The sequence below is a fragment of the Carettochelys insculpta genome, chromosome 9 (assembly GCF_033958435.1).
Source record: "Carettochelys insculpta isolate YL-2023 chromosome 9, ASM3395843v1, whole genome shotgun sequence".
In the NCBI taxonomy this organism is placed as follows: Eukaryota; Metazoa; Chordata; order Testudines; family Carettochelyidae; genus Carettochelys; species Carettochelys insculpta.
Genome location: NC_134145.1, coordinates 37,589,864 through 37,614,521, shown reverse-complemented (window position 1 = coordinate 37,614,521; position 24,658 = coordinate 37,589,864). Strand labels below are relative to the sequence as shown.

Here is a 24,658-nt window from a genome sequence, read left to right as displayed (position 1 = left end):
GCAACCTGTTCCACATGTTGCTACGTGGTCTGCAATTCTTTTGCTACAAAGGCAAATGTTCAGCCATGGCCAGTGCAAAGCAAAAGCCAGTGGTGTTTTGTGCAGAGATGGCAAATGTCAGGCATTTGTGGCCATGTCCACAGCATGAACCAGCATAACAGAAGGGTAACATTGTGTGGATTGAGCAGGAGTACCCTGGCCATGGTGCTGCACTGTCCAGAAGGAATGATGCAAATGTTGAATATGAACTTCATGGGCTTGAATTCCAAAACAGTAAATGTCAGTCCTCCCCATCCAAGCTAATTACTGGGGGATTCAGTGTTAAAGAAGCACCATTTTCAATTCAGTTCTGACACTTTACATTTAATTGTTGTTCTTGTTTAATGACTGTGTTCTTCTTTTCTTAAAAAAAAAATCAAATTAACAACCTTCTGTTCCCTCCCTAGGGGTTCATGTTCAAAGCTGCTTTACCTTCACCTCCCACTTTTTCATTTTAGGGTTAATTTGGAAAAAACAGAAAATCCTCCTAATTACAGGAATTTAGCTTTCTTTATAAAATAGATATTTAAAGATCTGTTTGGAAGATCACAAACTGAAACATCATTCAAAAAGAGGGTGAATTGGTTACATCCTGCTGGAGAACATGCAGCAGCAGAACATGCAGTTGTAGCTGTTGGATTGTCCTATAATTAAAACTTCATTGCTTTCCTATTCAACACACGTTGCTACTGATGGAAAACAGCTGAGGCACTTAAGATAAAACAATGGAAAATGCTGCATTGAAACCTCCTATCCAAACTTTTAGAAATTAACTTCAGACGTATTCTGATCAGCACTGAATTGTCTGGGCTCCTTTAAGAAACAATTTTCCCTATACAAAATGTACTAATCAGAATTCGTGGCTTGTTTAAAACACTGCATATTAAGAGCTATAAAAGCCAACCAAAGTCAAAGGACTCTTTTGAGCCAGGTCTAAAGAAATACATATTTTATAACCACCTTTTCGTGGCATTTGAGGGAAAATTGAAAGCTCAGCTTTTGGATTTTCATGTATCCCAAAATGAATGGGCATTCATGTGAATAGTAAGATTGAAGATTAAAAAGCAATTTCAACAGTTGATATCTAACAAGAAATGCTGACTTTAGGTGATTGCTCATGGAAAGTTCAAAGTTCAAATCTGGAATGTTTTGTGCTCTGCTCGTCTCATAATGGTCAAGGGTGTCAAATATCAAGAGTTAGATTAATCGGAACAAAGAAATAAAATAGTCAGGTGCTAGTTTCTCGCATACACATGCCACAAACATATGCATTTATGAATTGGAAATCCTTGTGATAAGTAGCAGAGTCATGTGGTGAATTGCATTTCTAAAACACTTGTTACCATCTCTTCTGTCCTCTGACCACTAATCCACCTCAACAGGACTTAGTCTAACACTTCCAACCCCAAGAGAGTTTCAAACACCCATTTAAAAATTCTAAGATAAATGTGAGCCAGAAGGGTTTCCTTACTCTCAACCCCCCAGATATGGAATTTCCCCATAAATAAATGCCCAGAACAGCACAATTGACTCTTGGGACAATTATATGCTTCAGTTTGGCTGTCTCAGTTATTTATTATTAATATTACTGTAGGACCTGTAACAGCAACGAAGGGTCCTGTGGCACCTTATAGACTAACATAAAAGTTTTGAGCATGAGCTTTCGTGAGCACAGACTCACTTCATCAGATGCTGGTCTTGGAAATCTGCAGAGCCAGGTATAAATAAGCCAGAGCAAGGGTGGGGATAACAAGGTAGCTCAGTCAGCAAGGGTGAGGCTTACTACCAGCAGTTGATCTGGAGGTGTGAACACCAAGGGAGGGGAAGCTGCTTCTGTATTTAGCCAGCCATTCGCAGTCTTTGTTTAAGCCTGAGCTGAGGGCATCGAATTTGCAGATGAATTGTAGCTCAGAAATTTCTCTTTGGAGTCTGGTCCTGAAATTTCTCTGCTGTAGGATAGCTACTTTTAAGTCTGCTACCTTGTGGGCTGGGAGATTGAAGTGCTCTCCTACGGGTTTTTGTATGTTGCCATTTCTGATATCTGATTTGTGCACATTTATTCTTTGACGTAGAGACTGTCCAGTTTGTCCAATGTATATAGCAGAGGGGCATTGCTGGCACATGATGGCATAAATTATATTGGTAGATGTGCAGCTGAATGAACCCACGATGGTGTGGCTGATCTGGTTAGGTCCTGTAATGGTGTTGCTGGTGTAGATATGTGGGCAGAGCTGGCAACGAGGTTTGTTGCATGGATGGGTCCCTGAGTTAGAGTGACTGTGGTGCGATGTATAGTTGCTGGTTAGGATTTGCTTCAGGTTGGCAGGTTGTCTGTGGGCAATGAACCTATGAGCCCTAAAAATAGTGCAGGACCCATTGCACTAGGCACTGCAGAAATATGAATAAAAAGATGGCCCGTAGCCCAGTCTAAGTGTAAGACAAGAGATGGATACCAACAGCTGGGAAAGTAATACAAAGAAACATTGAGGAAATATTATTAGGCAGGTGTCTTGGCACTTCATCAGAACTAACAGTTGTCAAGGGACATGCAGGTAGAAACGGGATCAAGGAGAAAAGGAGAATCCTGTTTTCCAATGAGTTATCTCATGTTTGTTTCTAGCCCTGTCTAAACATTAGTGATTTTTTTTGTTGTGGGTTAGTTATTTTCCCTCTCCTCTTCAGTTCTTAAATTTGGCATCTAGATAAAAGGAACATTTATAGGTGGAGGGATCCAAAATCCTGTTTTCAAACATTTTTTAAAAGGTTTTGAAATTGTTTCTGTACCATGGCCGTGTCTACACGTGCCCCAAACTTTGAAATGGCCACGCAAATGGCCATTTCGAAGTTTACTAATGAAGCACTGAAATGCATATTCAGAGCTTCATTAGCATGCGGGCGGCCATGGCACTTCGAAATTGACGCCACTTGCCGCTGCGCGGCTCGTCCAGACTGGGCTCCTTTTCGAAAGGACCCTGCCTACTTCAAAGTCCCCTTATTCCCATCAGCTCATGGGAATAAGGGGACTTCAAAGTAGGTGGCGTTCTTTCGAAAAGGAGCCCCGTTGGGACAAGACGCGCGGTGGCGAGGCGCGTCAATTTCGAAGTGCTGCAGCTGCCCGCATGCTAATGAAGCGCTGAATATGCATTTCAGTGCTTCATTAGTAAACTTCGAAATGGCCATTTGCGTGGCCATTTCGAAGTTTGGGGCACATGTGGACGTAGCCCATATGTGCTGAATCATGATCATGCAAAATATGGCCCATGGGCTGTACCCAGCCTACCAAGCAGTCAGATCCAGCCCACCTGAGGCTCAGGCAGGCTCCCTGCTTTCTGCTCAGAGCAGCCTGGTTGCAGGGCCCATGTGTCCTCAGCATGGTGCATGGTGGTGGAGTGGGGGTGATGAGCTGCAAAACTCATTCATGATTTTGCCACACATGACTGAGGTAGCCATCTCAAAGAAGTGTCTACAAAGCCTTTATTCTGTATCACATCACATATATTCCTATGCAACACATGAGGAGAGTGCACATTCTTTCCTCATATCTGTTTACGGGGAATTAGAACATTTATTTGAAATGTCATCCATCTGAAGCACTGGCCACCCATCTAAAACTCTGGGCACCTAGTTAACGATATAGTATGTACGTGAATACCAGCAACCAAAACACAATATCCACCAAAACAAGCCAATCTTAGAACTCTCTCAACACCATATAGCCAATTGAGCTCACATTTTCAAAAATAGCTTACATGAAAAGATGAACTTTGTAGGATGACCTACAGTGAGGCTCTGGAAATCGTCTAGGATAAAACAAGGTCCACAGCTAAGGACCCTGCTCTGAAAACCTCTCCTCTCCTTATTACAGCAGTTCTCAAACTGTGGGCTTGGACCCCATTTTTAGCGAGTCACCAGGGCCAGCCTTAGTTTTGTGGGATCCAAGTCTGACACTGAAACTCAAACTCTATCCCCACCTGGGCAATGGGGTTAGGGCTACAGCCTCCATTTCATCCTGCTCCTTGAGGTCATGTAGCAACTTTCTTGTCTGAAGGGAGCTTCATGCTGCAATGAAGTTTAAGAACTCCTATCCTGCTAAACCTGGGGGTGGTTAGAACAAATATTTTGCCTGCTCTCAATTACTGTAGTAGCACATTCAGAAAATGTCAATGTCTGAGGAAGCAGAACTTAAATATTCATTGCGCCTGAAGTTTAGGTAGAGTTTGTACATAGTGATATGTGCAATAGTGATGCAAATGAAACACACTAGGTAAAAGTTCCTTCAAAACAAGCTAGTACAGCAGTTCATAGCTTAGCTAGAGGGAACCTCTGTTTTACTTTTCCTATTGTTTGCTATTCAACACAAATATGCAGTACTAATTATTTGTACTATTTTGGTGTACTTTGCTGGTGAGAGATTCCTAAGGAAAAAACACACACTCCTGCAATGTACACATTATAAACAAACAGTTTTGCTAAACCAAATCCAAATAAGTATTTCAAGAGCTTGATATACAAAATAAGAAAAACATTTGTTCTGATTTCTGTGCCCTTGTTTTCGGAAAGGGGCAACATGCTAGGTAAATGTTACAAAGAGCAAATGAATGTATGCAGCAATCATTTTTATCATCACTGCCAACCTGCAAAACATGGCTTTCTGAGTAACGGCAAGAATTCCCATAGCAACCCTTGCATCGTATGACTCAAATGCAACTGCTGAGATACAAATTTGTGAAGCAAGTGCTATAAATTGGAATCCTGATAGCTGTGTTAATAGCTAAGTTATCAAAATTTTAATTTTAAAACAAATAGGGCTTGTCTACACTTGCCCTCAACTTTGAAGGGAGCATGTTAATCAGGACGACAGGAGATTATATGATAATTTTCCCCCGCGGCAACTTTCAAGTGCCAGCCTGTGTGTAGCTGCAGGCATTTCGAAGTGCCCACACTACTTCCAAGTGCCTTTACTCCTCAAAATTTTGAGGCACTTTGACGCTACTTCAAAGTTGTCACCAGGGAGAATTAACCTAATGAAGTGCTGTGTGTTAGTAATCTCCCATTGCCCAGATTAACATGCCCCCTTTGAAGATGGGGGCAAGTGTAGACCCAGCCATAGTTTTTTACCTTTAAAAGTACATTTTCCTTAAATGGCTTTATTTCATATTATTAAATGAGGTAGGGTATTCACTTTTTTTTTAAAAAAAAGAGTGATGAAGATACACTGCAGTTCTAGTGACTGAGACTTTACGTATTTTCTCTCTTATTATTCAGGATCCTCTTTGTGTGTTTAGAGAAAATGAGACAAAGTGGCAGGTTTTCTGTTTGTTCATCTGTGGATCTATAGTCCGTCTCATTCACAGCGCTTCATCAGAACCTCTTACCCACTAAATGGTATTTCTTTTTCCCTTCTCACTCTCATCTCCAATAACCTCACCTATGCCTGGAACCCTCCTTTCTCCAGCCACCATATCTGCATCTTCTCCTAAATGTCAGTCATACAAGGAGCATGCCTGTGTTCCCACATATCTGTTGCAACCTTCTAAAACTCAGAACTATGGTCAGATGACACATGTTTTGCAGCCCATGAATGACCTACTAGCACTCAGACATAAGAATTCCTTAGAAAAGAGCGACAGGCAGGAGGAATTCAGGGTCAGGGAAGCCCTAGCATGGATCACTCTGTGGTAGCCCATCAGAGCTTATCCTCACCCATCCCTCCTTGGAGAAGTGGGAGCATTTGAGTGGCTATTGCCTGGTATTCATGTTAATTTATTCTTGTTTAAAAATAAAAGCAGCCATCCAAGAGTCTTGGATTAAACTGTTAGGAAATTTATTCCATTTTCACCAGCTGGTGAATTTGCTCACCAGCCTAAAAGATTCCTATTTAATCTATACTGCCTTCCTTGAGGCCTTTATAGTCCAGAAAACTGATGCTTGCTTATGTTTGCATAGAAATGTGTTGAAACGCTAGTAGTCTGAAATTCTATATGCTAAAAATAGACTGGTCAATAATCAGGAGAGGCCTGGAAAATAGCAGTAAAGTGAAGTGAGAAACCTCACAAGTAAGTTGGAAATAACCCCCAGCCACAATATAAACATTTTGGTCCAAATTGGTTTTCACAGCTGTTGAGATAAAATATTAATGTTTTGGAAAATGCTACCTCTAGTATAGTTTTTAGTGTGGTGTTTATTCAGATGATAAGATTATGTTTAATGTTAGCTATCCAATGAGAAAATTGAAAATGTTTAACAATGGTAGTAGACATAGACATGGTAAAAGGCAGACAATGTTAATTAGTAAAGTGGTGCATAGTTGGTCAGTGGAAGGGTTCCTCCACTTTGTGCTTGTTCCAGGCCAGGCCACCTCACTGCATCTCAGGGTGTCAGTTATTGCAGAGAGTTAGCAAGGCCTGCACGAGTCTATGGCTTGGGCTTGTAATTCAAGTAAAGTACCAGTTTTGCTGGAGGGGTCTCTTAAAACTAGTTTATCAAACAGTCAGAAGTGAAGAAAGGGAAACTCATTTGTCCAGCCGTCTGCGAGAAAAGGCTTGTTGTTCCTTTAAGCACTGTGTTCCCTGGGGAGTGAAAGGAGAGCAGGGCTAAACAGAAAGGACAGAGAGGCCATGGCCACACTAGCAGCCCCCTTTCGAAAGGGGGATACTAATGAGTCACTTTGGCAGATGCTAATAAGGTGCTGCCTTGCACATGCACTTTTTGAAAGTGCTGCTTTTGAAACGCATGTGGCCGGTGTAGCGGGGGCCTTTCAAAAGGACCCCCCCAGATTTTGAAAGCCCCTTCTTCCCAAATCCAAATGGGAAGAAGGGGCTTTCAAAGTCCGGGGTCCTTTTGAAAGGCCCCCATTGACACTGGCAGCACACGTTTAGAAAGTGGCACTTTCAAAATGCGCAGGGCCACCATTATGCTAATGAGGCGCTGCATATGCATGGCAGCGCCTCATTAACATCTGTCAAAGTGGCTCTTTAGCATCTCCCTTTCAAAAGGGGGCTGCTAGTGTAGCCATGGCCAGAGAGTTTGGAAGCAAGTTTCTGTATTATAAGAATAGTTGAGCTGCACCTACACCATGAGCTAAAATTGAATGTATTAAAATTGATTTATTAACACTAGGTTTTATCAATTCCGTTTTGAGCATCCTCACCTTCCCACATGCTCCCCACAAAATAGACTTATTGCTGCAACACACAAGTTGCCAAAATCAACTGTTGCAGCAAGGTATTGTGGGAACCTATCCCACAGTTCCCTGAGCCCCATAGCATGCTGGCTATTTTCATTGGTGCAGCATGGGAAAAAAAAAACCCACAATTAGATGTGGATATCTGATGACATTTTCCCACATTTCATTCCCTTCTTTCCCCTTCTGTGTTAAACAAGAATCCCTTTTTTCCAGACAGGGCCTGGCTTGCCTTTAGAAGAGATATGTTTTTTATCATTGAGGGGAGGGGAAGGCTTATAAAGTGCTTACAAATGGTTAGAAAAAAGATTTTGGGTTTCCTTTCTAACAGGTTTTTGAAAATGGGATGCAAAAGCACTGGATCGCTGCAGGCTTAGATCAGGATTTAGATATCCTGGCAAAGAACACCCTAATAACAAAAATTTGTTTAAATAGACACAGGTGCTACACTGAAACTGTAATAAATCACTGAACATTAAAGGTTGGGGTGGCTAAAAGACCCCCGGCTACAGCTAACCCTGAAAAGCGTGACCACCCAGGGAGACCCACCACCTGCCCTTATTAACAGAGCGCCTAGTCTTGGACCTGCATCTGGATGTAGCCCTCCTGGAAAAGACGACTCTTAGAAGAATATGTTTAAGTAGACACGGATGCTGCACTGAAACCGCAATCAATCAATCATTGAAATGGTTATGGCTCGGGGCGGCTAAAAGAACCCAGACTGTAGCCAGGTTTGGGCCTGGCAAAGAAGACCCTCAGAAGAAGAATATTCCTCGCTGCTAGCCTTACTTCAAGAGCTGTGGTAATTGTATAGCTACTACACTGCCTTCATTGAAACAGTTAAGTTTCGGGGCGGCTAAAAGACCCCAGCTAAATCCAGCACCTGAAAATCACTACCACCCAGGGAGAACAAATAGCTGCCCCTATTAAAAGAGTGGCTAGGCTTGGATCTTGGAAGAAGACCTTAGAAGAAGAAGATGTTTAAGTAGACGTGGGTGCTGCACTGAAACGTCAAGGAATCATTGAAATAGTTATGGCTCAAGGTGGGTAAATGATCCCAGATTATAGCCAGCACCGAAAATTGTGTCCATGGTAGGAGACTTCCCCTGAGCAGCTAAAAGACCCCACACTCCTGCCAAGTTTGGACCTGCCAAAAAAGACCCTCAGAACAAGAATATTCCTTGCTGTATGCCTTACTTTGAGAACTGTGGTACTTGTATAGCTCCTTCATTGCCTTCACTGAAACGGTTATGGCTAGGGGTGGCAAAAAGATCCCTGGCTACAGCCAGCCCTGAAAATCATGACCGCAGAGGGAGACTTCTCCCAGTTGGCTGAAAGACCCCAGACTACATCCAGCCCCCAAAATTGTGACCACCAAGGGAGACTTCTCCTGGGCAGTTAAAATATCCCCAACTACAGCCAGCCCCTTGGCCTTTGTCTAAAGCCCACCCAAAAATTTCCTCTGAGAGGACAGACACGCTATGAACTATTTTCTTCTGTTGCCCAAAAATCATGATTGACCAGGGAGACTTCCTCTGGCTGGATACAGGAGCTGCAAGCTGCCTGGCACCTTGCACAGCACATCCCTTTACTGATTCGGGACCCAGCTACGTGAAACAGCTGGGCACAGGAAAGTTCTAAACTGCGTGGTGCCTCTGGGAGGAGGGAAGGGAGGGGATATGGGAGTCAGGACAAAATGTAAGTAGCTGAAAAGAAGTTTTGTGTCCAAGCACAGCCCCCACCTACAGACTAGCTGCCATGTGATGCATTCAAGGGAAAGTTCCAGAACGCTTGGCATCCCTCAGGGAGGAAAGAAAGGGACGTGGGAGTGGGACAACATGTAAATGGCTGAAGTTTCTCATCCTATCAGACAAGCATGCCCCCTACCTTAGCTGCCACATGGTGGGCGGGGAGGCAGTGGCTGGCTCCAGGAAGCACAGAAAAAAAGGCAGCTAATGGGGTATACACAGAATCACAGATCCCACAGCTGCACTACTAGACAAAAAAAAAAAAAACGGGATTTTTCAGCTTCTCATGACCCTATGGTCATGGGCTTCCAGGTGCCAAATTGAAACAGTCTTCCTGGTGTGTAATTCCTCTGCACCTGAGAGCGGTGGAGATGGAAGAGGCCAGAGCAGAAAACTGTGGGGCATTTGGGGCACATATGGGACATGTCTGGAGGCTAATGAATTCGATGTAAAGACATAGCACTTCCTCACTACCCTTCATTTGGAATTTTAAATTCAAACTGAAAGCTACAGCCATCAGGTTACTACAATACTATAGTATCAATATTATGTTGATTTTAGTGCACCCATAAGTTGAGCTAATGGAATTTACAGTAAAGACAGGCACTTGGAAAAATCAGGCTGAATTACTTAAAATCATTATCTCATAGCGTAGACATAGCTTTAATCAGCCCAGGCCTTGGCTCAGGGTGGAGCCGTAGGGTTATGTCTATAAGGCAGGAGCTATTTTGGGATATCTTTTGGTCAGTGAATTAAGCCTCCTTGTTGGCACATAGCTGTTAAATGACTTTATTAGCATTAACACGCAGAGGAAGGGATTGCTCCCCCTTGCCTCTTATATCTGCTGTCTATGAATGAAAGGAAGAGGAGAAAGGTAAAAAAAAAAAAAAACCTTTACAAGACAAAGAAATAAGTCTGCTCGAGAATGGCCAGGGCAGCAGAAAAGATGTAGAGGAATTTACATAAGCCCCTTTGGGATATTAGTGAATCATACACTGTAGTCTATTAAAAGGTACTTTATTATGATATTAAGCATGTCTGTTTGCAAGATACTGGTTTGGAAAAAGTCCAAGTGCACTGGAGGTAGTAAAGTGGTTGCCTAGTAAAATCCCTGGACTGATGACAATGAAAGCCTTTGATCTCCTACGACAAGCATGACCTACCAGGCAATTTAGCGATCTCCTTCTCTGCAGGAACAGGGGACAAAGGTGGATACTGCAGATTTAAAATATCAGGAAAGAGCAGCAGGAAAGAAACCTCTAATGAAATAGAAAATTGAATACGAACCAAAAAACAAACAAATCCCCACCCCACAAAAAAAACAACCCTCAGGCTTCAATGTCAATCTAGGAAAGCTGAGCCTTTCTGTATCTGCCCCGTTATATTTCTTTCCTGATTTTTTTTAAATTCTTCCACTCTACAAGATGGTAACAAAACAGCTGCAATTCAAGGCAATAAACTAACATTCTGGGAGTGACCAATACACACCAAACACATTCATAGGTCAAGAGGCCACGATTAATTTGGCTCATAAAGTTTTCTTCTACTGTGCTGTTACTAAATCTAAACCATAGTCTCTTAAGAGCTATTCCCAATTAACCATTTCCTTTCAGCTCCATTGGCTATATATTTACAAATTAACCCTCTTTCAGCCTTCCTTTATATCCCCTCACATTAAAAGAAAAGTCAAGAAAAATGGATTGCCTTATGCTCTCAGAGAGAATATTGATTTAAAATACACTGATAATGTTTTTGTTTTCATGCATATCAGGATTTATTGCCCATGCAAAAAGTATGACATTCATTTTTGAGAAGAACTTAAACAAAGCCCTCTCAGATAACAGGGTGGTCTACATAACACTTAATACTGCCATGAGTGCAAGGGACTGGCTTAGATGACATCTTGAGCTCCCTTCCAGTCCTATAAACCAGTGGACAAAACTTGGAGGGACAGGTGCAAAATATAGCAAGTCTGACATTAACTTTTCATCTTCAAATATTAACTAACTGGCCATCAGCTCACCTCTGAGATTTGAATTATTCCATTTTGCAAATGGAGAACATTAACTGGATGATTTAGGCTCAAATTAATCAAAAATAGTTTTCACTTTTACATTCCCACCTTTAGAAACTTAGTAGGGGCCTGATTTTCAGAACCACTGAGCAACCTTCTAAACAAGGTGGTTCAAATGTACTTTTACTTTGCATTCCTGTAATTGTCTTCCTCTTAGATTTTGATGGAATCTCCCAGAGAAAAATATGATAAAGGGAGATAATCCCTATTTGGATCGAATAAAGCTTTCAGTTATTTTTTATGTTGATTTAAGATTTATTCTCCTTTGTTTCTATGATAGAATAATGGGGCTATAGCTACACTAGAGAGTTTTGTTGACGAGCCCGTTTTGTTGACAAAACTGATGGAACGTCCACACACGAAACACATTTTGTTGACAGTATGTTGATGAAAGTCGGCACTTCCACTGACAAACTTCCGACTCTCTCAGATGAGGAAGAGTGCCTTTCTTGATAGATTCTCTCAATAAAAAAGCTGTGTGGATGCTCGGGGTGGGGGAAGGGACTTCTGTCAATAGACAGGGCTGCTGGTTCACCAGATAGCCCTGTTTGCTGAACTTCTAGCCCACCATCCTGTTGAGAGAGGGCTGGGCAGTCTGGCTGCTCTTTGTCGACGGAGCAGAGTGTTCTTTTGATCCACCTCAGTGTATGGCTGCACTCTGTCAACATTTTGTCAGAAAAATCTCTTCTGACAGAAATGCCTGTCAACAGATGCTTCCAGTGTAACTTTGGCCTGTATGTTAAGGATGCTTCCAAAAATACTGAGACCTAACCTATATAGCCATATTTTTTTCTTGCTAAGAATGAAAACTCTATACAAAAGGATTTTCTGGTTAGGTCCTGATTTACAATTTGCTCTTTCACTTTGAAAAACAGACTTACTCCAGCTTGTAGACTTGTATTTCTACTGCAATGGCTGTTTTAGTTGGAAGCACAGTGCACTGCTGGAAAAAAATTAAGAAATTAAAGAAACTGAAAAGAAAACCTATTTCTATGAGTTTTAAAAACAAAATGGAAAATTCTGGTGGTGTCTCTAACAAATGTCCCTGGACATATTTAAGGGCACATGAAATGTCTGTGGGCTCTTGCGTAAGATCAGCTGCTCGGTACTTGTCAGGATTTAATTGGATTTCAACTTTCTGACCCAGCCTCCCAATAATGGTAAACGTTAACTGAATGTATAACTTTCCTTGAGAGAGTAACATATTCCATGGGTGCTCTTGGCATATGGAGCACCTGCTCAAGTATAGATGGTTATTCTCACTACTGAAAAAATCTTAATTTACAATTTAAATAAACATGTTTCCCAAAACTTAAAAACAATTGAGAAGTAATCAAATTAATTTATTTCTAATTACAAAAGTAGCCAATTATACAAAGCAAGGGGTGGGGGTAGCATGTAGTATGAATTTGAGTATGCATCACTTGAAGATGATTTATCCAAAAGCAGTCATGTATCATATCAATTTTAAAGTTAGTCTTCTGAGGCTGTAATTCCTATTTTGTGCATGTATCAGTCTTGTATGTGAAGTTAGAAATACGAAGTGTGAATCTGGTCTTAATGGCCCTCATTAGTACATTTAGAATTAGGGATACTTTAGGACCATAATGACTCAGTAGTCAAACCACCACCTGTGAATGGTCTTGTTTTTTCTGTAACTCAAACTGTGGTTGGTCCTAGAAATACATGTGACCATGGCGCCTAGTAGTGGAATCCATCTTAAATGTTACATTTTTCCATGGGCATAGGGAGACTGAACAAAAGGTTCCTGCCCTGGGGGAAGGTCTACATAAAGAATGGAAAGCAATCACCTCTTTATCATTAGCTGACCTTTGAAAGTGCCTCACCCAATCTAAGAGGGTACACTCGAAGAAACCTGTGAACAAAGTAAGAATGCTGAAAACAGCTGTCCACCCAGGCCAGAATAAAGATCAGCTCTGACTTGAAGCATTTTATCTGAGATAAGAACAGCTGTTGAGGGTAAGAATTTGCATGTAAGAAGTTTCTTAGAGTATATAATAAAGAATTAAAATATTAGAATTAGCTAGCATCTTTTGCTTAATTTTGTAAGTGAAAACAGACAGATCAAAGTTACTAGCACTTAAATCCTACTTTTTGTATTGAAAAACAAAACATTTTTGTTTATGATAAAGCCCAGTGTTAATAATTACCACCTGAAGGGAGCCGGGGATGGAGCAATGAGAGTGGACATCTTTATGAGCTTTTCATGGTAAAACTTCTACACAGGGTAAAATGGATTTATTTGGGGGTTTGAGCCTCTTTGGGGGCTCTGTTTCTATTTGTTGTCAAAATCCTTAGCGTTGAGTCATCCAAGAGCTGAGCTGTTTCAGTATCTGGGTTACTGTGTATGTGGATCATTACCTCAACTCTGGGCTTTGGCTGAGGGAGATCAAAGCTTCTGGTCCAGCAGGATAGGGTGGTAGGAAGCTCAGAGGGCAGGAAGGTGGGCATCAGTGACTTGAGCCGCACACCAAGAGACAAGTTTCTGGGGATTTCTACACTCCAACCTATGTCCATGCATTGCTTTGCTAATATTAAAATTGACCTTTGGACTCCAACATACATCTTGGTTAAACAATTGCCAGGTTTTTCTAACTTTTACTTCAACAAACTTTGCTAGTTGAACAGTGATCATTCATCGTAAAATCGGAATTACAAGACTGTTCTTGTTGCATGCATGAAATAAAGTCAAGTTTCTGAGCTTGGAATTTGACACTTGGTAATTACTGACACACTTGGTTAAACATTAATGCAAATGGACTAAAGCTTAACTTTTTAAGCAATCTACTAGAGATGACAGAATTGCCTTTACATAAAATATAAATATTTGAATGGAAAAGGGTTTTGGAGAAAGAGTGGTTTTTCAATTGTCCATTTGTTTAGCTTTCTAGAAAGCTATCAGCAGTTTTTGAAACAGCAGACAATAGCAGCTTTCCAGATTCTTTAAAATTTTGGTTCCTCCTGACTGGTGAATTGAAGGAAAAATAAGAATGGCTATACTAGCAGGCTGCCAGGACTGAGCTTAATTTTTTTTTTTATTTTTTTTTTGTAGAGGGAGGAAGTGAGCAGCTACTGAAACAGCTTCTGTCCATATGGACTCTTATTTATAGGCCCTAGATATCCATGAAGAAATGCAGGCACGGCATTGTAAACAAAGGACTCTTGGCTTTGGTATTTCCCTGTTGGTTTAATACTATCTAAGGATGTTGGATGTTCAATCTATAACACTCCTCAGGTCAGTCAGACTGAATATACTTAAGACTTCCACAGTGACCTCTGGGAAGTGGAAAGCTTTGCTGTCATGTGGACTTGTGTTTTTAGAAGCGTTTGTACAAATACTCACATAGACTGAATGGCCACTTTTCATTAGTGAATGGCTCAATTGGCACTCAAGTGCTAACATAGATGAAAGATCGCTTACTATCCACTTTTATCTGGAAGGAAATGGCATTGCTGTGATGAAAGCAATCCTAAAAACAGCTGGCATATTTTTGGATGGATGACCAGCATTGCACATAGCATACTTTCTTCCATGTGCCAGCACACAGCAAAGAAAATCACAAAAGCCAGAATGATCCTGGCAAAAGTGAATAGGAATAATTTCGAAGTTCTTGGCTAGTGTAGACGTAGCCAGGATGTTTTTAAACACAGTTGTCAGAAATATCACTAGCATTAAAGTCGGGGGAAGCTCAAGATTTTGGAAGCAAGGTAAGGGATAGCCAGGATTTGGTGTCAAGAAGATGTGGGAGATAATGTAGACCTGTTCTATAACACATTGGCTGGTTATTTATATTAAAATAATCACAGTTAATATTGATATTAAACTCTCTAGAAAACACAGAGATGAGAACTTTAAACCACTCAGAACTATCATATAAAGTTCCCCTCAGTCTCAGTAATACAACACCGTTTGTTCATGCAGTGTACTTGTAGCTGTGTTGGTCCAAGGATATTAGGGGAACAATGTGGGAGAGGTAATACCTTATTGGACCAATTTCTGTTACTGAACAAGAGACAGTCTTATCAATAGAAGCTGGTAAAACTATCATCTCATCCACTTTGTCTCTTTATATTCTGTTCAGATTTTCAGTGTTATGTTAATTACTATAAGGCTAGAAACACAATTTTTTGTTTGAAGTTAACACTTAGATTCTTCAGTTCAATTCTGTGGCAAGGAGTGAAGAATTCCCCAAAACAGAGGATGCTGGCTATAAACACTTAAACCTTGTGGGGCTGCTTGGCCAGACCCTGTCTGTGTACCTTAGAAAGATGACCCCACACTAAATTGTTGGATTTTAAAGCCAGCAGACAGCAATGGAAATCTGAAAATAAGTGAATAAGCCAGGATATTAAGACAGTAGTTGACACATTTTGTATGTTATAGAATAAGGAAAAGACAGACAACACAAAAGAAAGCTAAAAAGGTCGAGACATAGGGCCAAACACCCAATAGGTTGTCTGAAAAGTCACTTGAAAAGGATTCCAAAATTATTATTAGAATATCACTACAGATGTATGATGTAACACACTATTTTGAATACAAACTGATTTTCTCTCTACTTTACAATAATGCTGTTAACAAATCATAAAAAAAACAGACTATAAATTATTGAACTGTAGAATAAAAAGCTGCTGCCAAACAAAACAACCCATAGAAGCAGCAACACATTGGTATAAAGAAGCACCACGTAACATGATTATTCGTATTCTTCCCCATCACCACTAACATTGTTAAATATGAATAAATGAAAATTAAATTATGAAAATTCACCAAAACCAAGATTTGTTTATGTACAAAGTGTCTCCAATGTCTTTATTGATGTACTACTGCCAATGTCCTCTCTTTATTATGGAGGTTAGAGACATAGTCACAGATCTTCAAGTTTCAGATACAGTTATTTTCATCATTCCCGTAAGCTTGTGGCTGTGTGATGTGCAATGAAGAAGTTGCCTGAATGCGATTCTAATAGCACTTGCAGAATCCCTTGCTAAAAATACAAGGTTTGCATGTATTTTGTCCATATCTGTTAGTCAGAGATCATATATCATCTCTCTCTCCTCTTTTGAGATTAAATTACTCGTATTCTACTTATGCTTTTGGTTACATGCTCATTTCCTTGAATCTTTCACAAGTGTTACACAGGACAAGGCTGTGTTAAATATCTCTTTCTTGAGCTGTGTTGTGATGGGCATACTGAGCACTGATGCAGGTTACCTTTTAGAAGTCCCATTATGGTGTGAAAGGCCAGCCAACGGTCATGCTTTTTCTCATAAGATGCCTAAAAATAAACCCTTTATTGGGTCTCTCAATATTTGCTAAAACACTTCAATCAACAGCTTAGACTGTTTTCAAGCAATACCTAGACAAATGTGGCCTGCTCCTCATGAGGTATACTTCGAGTCAATCCAGAAACAGAAGCTAATTTATAGTACAGAAGGCAGCTGACCCTTTATTAGTGCTTCATGTGGACAGCCCATTGTACCAGCTCTTCTTGGACTTCTGGAAAGTCACTGCTTGTCCACATGCATTCAGCTGAATTCAAAGGACTTAAGAAAAGGCTTCCTGACCTCCGTAGCACTCAGAAAGGTGTTTGACCTATAAATCCCTTAGCTTGGGGCAGAGGGGAGAGAAGGGCAGAGGGGAAAGGAGAAAGTCTGTTGGCAGGTTATTCTTCTTTGAGAAGTTCATATCCAGTAGGCACAAACTAAGTTCTGTATGAACCAAGATCCAAAATTTCCAATCCATGTAGAAACAGCTCTTAATAACCAAATTCACTACTTTGACCTCTAAAAAGTCAGTCCCCAGTTTTCTGAGGCTACCAGAAATCAGCCTCCTTCCCCTGACAAAAAAGTATTTCTAAAAGAAGTAGTTTTTGATGTACTATCAACTTGGCTCAAAATATTCATCACAATTCTACCCTGGCATAAGATCACAGTGAACAATTACAGGGAGACTGATATGGATTTGTGGAGAATTAGGGAAAGCGATACGTTAGCTACCACATCACCATAGACTGATATCATAATCAGCTGAAAAACTAATGATCAACTCATTTGAAAAAACTTACGTAGTTTTACAAAATGTGGGTAATTAATCTTATAAATAAATGAAACAAAGCAAGCTAAAATGGAAAATTTAATTCTTAATGACTATGAAAGAAGATTAAAACAAATTTTGTATTAAACTTTTTATTAAAATTGAGCTTTTTTAGATATTTAAAATATTTTATGTAAATTACCAATATTTAAGAAAACAATTTATATGCAAACACTTGCATAGAATGTGTAAAATCATTATTGAGCAATATATAGCAATATATACCATGATCCAAAAATGCTGACCAGGACACTAGAATACCTGAGTTTTCAATAGGCTGGTTTTCTAGGTGTCACTGATTATTAGTTTTATTTTGTAAGGTATCTGATATCATATGAAGAACACTTCTTTGGTTGGCAGAAACTGTACTGGAAGAGGAAGATCAAGCAGAAATATATTCAAGGCTTATCTTCGGAATCTTCTTCCAAGTGAAGATCCACTGTTTGAGATGTCAAGAAGGACTCCCAGGTAGCAAGGCACTTAAAGAAAGCAGACATTTATGAATAAGGAATATGTAGCTTTGGTAAAACTGGTAGCTAAGAAGAAAATAAGAAAAGACATACAATTACAGTGAGTAATAAATACACTTCACTAGACAGATCAATGATCTACTGTTAGCCATCATGCTGAGCTATGAATAAATATCACTTTTACACAATAACTAGCACACACTGTAAGCAACAGAAATGTACATATTAGCACAAGGGATGACATGGTAAGCAGTTTTTCATTAATTATGTTCTCCGTTAGTCTCCCCCTTCATTTACAGGCAAAGATGTCTTCCAAATTGACTGCATCAAATTAAAGGGAATGAAACATCTAACTGTTAGCTATAGTTCCTTAGCAATCTCTAGGGATTCATATGGGGAGATCTAATATCCTTTCTCAGTTAAATTAAACCAAATCTATTTGTTTCTAACACTCAGCCATCACAGATTTTTCTGTGTACTAAAGAACAGAATTAAAGGGGAAAATGTAGCTTTTCTAGGACAAACTTCTCTTGCCTGATGGCAAAACATATTTTTAATTTTGCAAAGAGTTTTTCGTTTTAGGAACCAATGCTGTATATATTAGTATCAAACTAGCCTAAGATCTTTTTTGTCTCAATTTGATTTGTATGAAAGTTGGTAGCTCAGAACACAAAGTGTCTTGACAAATCATTTTAAATTGCAGGTGACTGTTAAGGTGTCAGTCAGTGTCTCGATATTCCTGGATTAAAACTAAGAGATTACATGGTAAAAAGATAATTAGTAATGTTGACTGAAGATTCTGAAGGTCAGGACGCAGGGAAGCACAGGAGGACAAAGAATAAGGGATGAACGACAACACAAGGGACCAGAACCCTGCACTCAAAAGACACTGGAAACCATAAAGGGTCGATAGCGAAATGCCTAGGGGAGCAACAAAACACTTGGAAGTCTTGCTTTGTCCAGATCCTCGATTACTGCAGAACATGCCAGTAATTCTATGGTTTGTATTTATTTACAAGGTGGTTTATATCATCCCTTTCACTAGAGAATACTGGTGTGCGGAGTCCCTCTGATCCTTTCTTGATCATTCCCTGCTGGCCAAGTCCTTTACTGATTTCCACTTTCTCTACTGCAAATAGAAACCCTGTATCTCCATTCAGGTGCAAGGTGCCTCAGTTTTAAAGGAGGGAGAGGACAGAAACTATTAGATAGGATTCATGTGAAGAGCTGCATTTCTGTGTTCAATGACTAGTCTGGGGAAAGGTCACTTTAAGATAGTGAAAGAGTATTGAACATGAGAAAAGGACAATTGATGCATTTCATAATTTCTGTATTTGATACTTGCTGATTTTTGAATGGCAATAACCACCAACTGAACAGTTTCATATTGTTTTTAGTGAACAGGCCCTGATTCTACTAAAGACAGCCCCATTGTGGCAGTGTCAGAAGAACAGCAAAAGACTGGTCAGGCACGGAGGCTAAACTATTCTTTTAAATGACTCTGTGGTTCTACTAAACAGGTTCTACTAAAATGGGGTTATGGCGTGCTGCTGCTGGCCACTGTGGCAAACTTTCACTCCTTCTGTTATGACTATTTTTCAAACAGTATTTCAGATTCTCTTGCTGCCAACTTGGCATCATTCAAAAGCAGTATATTTATTAAAAAGTTAATTTAATTAATTTTCTTAATGCATTCACTTGGACAACTAGAAACTCCACTTCAAAAGATTTTAATTCTCAAGAGCTTAAAAGCCGAGCAATTGCATGAGCTACTTATGCATCAAGGGGGAGAAATGTTTATTTTTATTCTGCCCAGATAAAGGAATAAGTTAAGATTTTAATGACAACTCTAGGTGACTGTTGGTTTGCTGCTAAATTAAGTGAATCAACATTTAATTTTTTTTTTGTCCTTCAAAAAATACCAGTAAAGGATCATTTTAAAAAAATGAAGACTTAATTTGTAGCTTCTTATTTTCCATAGATTACTATCTGGGGAGCCATTCTATGCCTAATTCAAAGGTTAAGACATGAACTTGGAGGACTGCGAGTACAATGAAGTCACCAAAATCTCAGTAAACTGAAATGGAATTTTTAAAAAGAACGAAGCACAGTATGGTTTACTGATGGAGGCCATAGGCAGCCAGCTACTTCTTTTAGTCCTTATTGTCAAAAGGTTATTTGAGCTCATTTCTGGAAGCCCTGTCTCTGATCAGTTCGTGCAACGGCACAGTGTTTCTTTGCTGAATAGTAACAGAGAGGGAGCCGTGCTAGTCTATATACTATCAAAACAAAAAGCAGTAAAGTAGCACTTTAAAGACTAGCAAAATAATTTATTAGGTGAGCTTCCGTGGGACAGACCCACTTCTTCAGACCATAGCCAGACCAGAACAGACTCAATATTTAAGGCACAGAGAACCAAAAACAGTAATCAAGGAGGACAAATCAGAAAAACATGATCAAGGTGAGCCAATCAGAGAGTGGAGGGGTCGGGGGGGGGGGGGGGAAGGTCAAGAATTAGATTAAGCCAAGTATGCAGACGAGCCCCTATAGTGACTCAGAAAATTCCCATCCCTGTTCAAACCACATGTTAATGTGCCAAATTTGAATAAGTTTTCAATAGCAGTACACCTGCAGTCTATATATGAGGGCCACTGACAGCCACTACCGCTCCTTCAAGCCAAATATTGGTCTAACGTTCCAAAACTTCCCATGCTTGTGAGCATCCACATTTTGCTAAATTCCTAGGATTCCCTTATTAATATAATGTGCAGTGCATTTTCTATTAGTCATATTAAAAATTGTGAAATGATTTTTTTAAAATCAGAAGGATTGAAACATTCTGTGGAATTTCCTTCTGTGATCATAAAACAAGAGAACAGTAAGGTTCTACCCAATTTAGTTACAACTGAAACAACTTAAACACTAATTTAAATACCCAGTTTGATGTGTACATATTTTACATATATGTAAAATACATAAACTGGGTATGCATTAAACTGGCCAGCTGGTCAGTAACTCTTGGTGAAAACCTGTTTATACCTTCATTCTAACACTTTTTATACCATCTGAAGTTCATAATCTGTTTAAACCTTTAGGGCTTTCATATTTAAATTAAAACTCTAAGAACTTCTTTTCATGACAGAGAACACAGAGGTGGTATCTGTGACTCAATTTACTGCTAATTGAACAAGATATTCCTTCATACTTAACATTTGTTTATATTCTTGATGTAGAGTCAGACATGGGTCACATCGGGACTGAAAAAAGAGGAGGATACCAAAAAATTTTACAGTCTGATTTCAGCAAATACTTTGATCTTAATATATAACAGCAGATTGTCAATGTCCATGCATCCATATGTTAATTAAGTAGATCAGATTATCATGAGCTCTGCCTTTTCAATTACATTCTATTGCATTGATTTGTAAAATCAGGACACAGTCACTCGTTCAGGATAAACCGAACAAGCTCAGAAAAAAAGAATGCAAAGTATCAAAATTGTACTAGTAAAGGAAACAAATAATTTATTTCCAAATTATCAGATGGTTTACTGGGCTACAGTACATTTTCAATTCAAAGAAAAACTTTAAAAAAAAAGATGAAAAAAGCACACCAATATCTAGCCTTCCAGGATTCTTGCGAAATGTGAGAATACCACCACTTCTGATCCTGAAGAAGTGTCAGAGAATACTCCACAAATCTTGCTAAATGTTTTCTAGTTTTCCATTTGAACATGTATATACACACTCCTTAATCAGAGACTGTATATGCTTGTCAAAGTGGGTTAATTCAAAGACTATTATAAACTATGCATGTGTTGATAAGTCTTGGGATGACATCTTTTGTTTTTTTCTTCCAGATTAAGAGAGAGATTACTGAGATGTAAAGTCCCAACGTATCTATTTATAAATGACACTTCTTTAGCAGACTGAATTTTTTTAAAAGTGTATAACATTCTCTCTGTAATTACCTCCAAATTTTATCACTATTTTTTGTTAATTTTGTTGCTTGTTTGAAATTTGAAATACACACATATCTTTCCTAGTTCATAAAGTACAAGGAGTACAGTTACTTTTAAAAGACAAAAAAAAAATTATACAAAATAATGTATCTGAGTAAGAGTTTCCAGGAAACTTCCTCTTGCAAAGCAAAAGATTTTTCCAATGAAATGCTATACCTCACGCTGAACAGAAATATATATGTTCGAACTTCTGGGCTTAGTAAAACAAGACTGCCCTCTGTTGATGATGAACTTAGGATCAGCATGCCTCGGCTCGTGTAAGAGACAAACTGTATTTACTGACCAATTCAAGACGAATTTGATAAAAATATTGAATTTCAGCTTAACACATTCAAATGAGAACACAGATAATTATTTTTAAAAACAATACACTGACTTCCAAGATGAATCAAAATAAAAAGAGAAAAACAAACAAACAAAACAAAAAGGTGCGTTTTACCTGTTCATAATAGTAAATATTGTTTTCGGCCACATTAAGAAATGCTGTTTTCATATCATGTTGCATGTTTTGTTTCCATCTATCCCAGTCAGCTTTCAGAGCGTTATTGGCACATTCCACTTTATCTTCAAGATTTCCAATCTCTTCTGTAAGCTAAATAAATACATTAAATGGTTAATGTAGAAATAGCCATTATTTAAAATGTGCTTGAAACTTGGTGGTCACAGTTTAATAAGTAGAGGATACAAGAACATGGGTAAATAAAGTCCTTTATTTCATTTTTAATCTTACATTTTCTAAAAACCAAGTAGGCTCAATACAATTTCTAAACTACTGGTGTGACACAAAATCCAGACAAGAATTAAACTGTTATCAAAAATAATCTTGTCAATTGTAAAGTTAGTCTGTGGTACCATTTTCTTTGCACTTAAGAACAGAAACTGGATTGCCCCCACCAACAAAAAAAAACCCAAAAACAAAAAAACAAAGGCGCACGCACCACCACCCGTGTCAGGGAGACTTCCACATGCAACACCATTGTCCACACTGGAATTTGGCCAGGCCATATAAGAATAAGTATAGGGGTAGTTAATGATATCATACAGTTATTATCTGTATCTTATGTGAAACAGAATTCCAAGGGGAAGTAATGAAACTTTTATGCAGGACCTTTACATGCTCCAGTATTCTTCCTTAGAGGAACTATTCAGTGTGGATTAAAAAAAAAAATGCTGGGGTGTCCTTTGCTGCCCGCTAAATTTTCATTTCTGCAGAGGCCTTCACACTGGTGAGCAGATAGTTTCTTCTAATTACTACAGGTGCCAGAACTGGGTATTGGGCCTGATGAAATATGACACCTTTAATGGGGGGTAAGGGCCTCTATCTAATGAGCTTTCAGCCATTCCAATAACTGCTCTTACCTTTGTACCTATACCAATTTCTGAATCAAGCATGATAAATCTGGCTGGCAGAAAATACGGAACAGATACATATTCTACAGTCATGGAGAAAATGACTGTTCTGGGATTGCACAATGACCATTGGTAACATACACTCTAATGGGAGGATTTTTTGTTGCTCTTGGTTTGTTCGTTTGTTTTTGAGATCAGGTGCAAGTTCTTATCTTCACAGAATTTTTTTCAGCCATTTCTTCAACAAGTGAAGCACCAAGAATGAAGCACAATAACTGTAATGTACTGAAGGGAAACAAATATACAAGTTACCCCAGTGGGTCCCAAAGAGCCAAGGTTCTATATTTAGCAGGCACACAAATGAAGAATAATTCTACCAGGGCCCAGTTACAATTCTGTAAGACTGAAACACAACTGTGCCCTAAGGACATGGGAAAATCAGGCAGAAATGTTGCCAACACCACTGCTGGTAGTTTCAGCCAGTACTGGGGGAAACTCCACCTCTTACCGTTCCCTTCACGAGGGCTCAGAATCATCATTCATTCTGTATCTTGAACACTCTATGCTATTCTCAGGCCAAGTACTTTATTGGTATAAAGCTGCATAATTCCTGAGGCACTAAAGCTCAAAGGGCAAAAGAGCCTGTTAAACTGAACTCCAGTTTGAAAGTTTGCAATTATCCACGGAGGCTCTTAGATAATTAGGCTTCAACTGAAATTTAACATACACAGAATTCAGACTACATCACACAGTACAGACAGCTTGCGGGGTGCACCAACTAGTCAACACAAGTGCTGAAAGCCACTGTTTCAATGTAAGTACCACCTACCGCACAGCATACTTCTTTAGAACCTTAGGAAGTGAACCTGTCCGAAACCCCAGCAGATCAAGAGAGCATCTGCCACCCTAAGACTATTCTGTGTCCGTGGATGCTGGCACCATATGAAAAAAGCCTGCTGTAGGAAAACCACTTCCTCTGTAACCAAGTGGAGACCACCTGAATTAATCTAGCAGCCACACTACCTGGAACATTTATATTATACAAAACTATGTGGAAATTTCTCTTTGCTTCCCATATATATTCAGCCAAACAGCTCGCCACACCTAAATGATACAAATGGGTGCACATAGTATTACACTCCTACCATCAATGCTCTCATAGTTTTGCCTCTTACTTGAACCATCTCAAATATTCTGTAAAACAAAGATGACCTGAGGCACAAAGCCATAAAAAGGACAGTTAGAGGACTATAGTAGCAATGGCTCTGGACATCTGGAATCTCTCAGGGTCTGTGTTGGAGACAGGAACATCAAAACAGGTCCTTCCTGATGGATAGCAGCCTCCCAATACCAAACTGCATCTAGTATGTGTATAAAAGTATAATGCTTACCTTTCTGACCTCCAACCTCAACTAAAGATTAGAGGCACAGTTGGGCAAACTACATTAATAGAACCACTAGGGACAGTCCTGTGTTTCTCACAGCAACCATAAATTCCTGGAAAGAGCATCTTCTGTCCAGATATTGACGTCACTAAGCCCTACAAGCCATTTTCCATTACGCATCACTGAAAGCCTAACCTTATCTCAAGTATAAATCTTAGGATAAGGAAAACATATGTAACTAGATTGTCTCTTATGCTGGAGATTGAGTCC

At 39.4% G+C, this 24,658-nt stretch overlaps 1 protein-coding gene across 5 annotated transcripts in view; it reads right to left on the bottom strand.

The window, feature by feature from the left end:
- Positions 1 to 15,755: 15,755 nt before the first annotated feature.
- The window catches only part of SNX7 (sorting nexin 7), a 66,578-nt gene continuing 57,675 nt past the window's right edge, over positions 15,756 to 24,658 (bottom strand). For 3 of the 5 annotated variants that reach the window (XM_075003040.1, XM_075003041.1, XM_075003043.1), the window contains 2 exons: positions 22,093 to 22,245; positions 17,648 to 20,889 (listed from right to left, as the gene is read on the bottom strand). In XM_075003040.1, the coding sequence (XP_074859141.1) occupies positions 20,800 to 20,889; positions 22,093 to 22,245 (243 nt within the window). In that variant the 3' untranslated portion in view covers positions 17,648 to 20,799. The other 2 variants (XM_075003042.1, XM_075003044.1) reach the window with 2 other exon arrangements.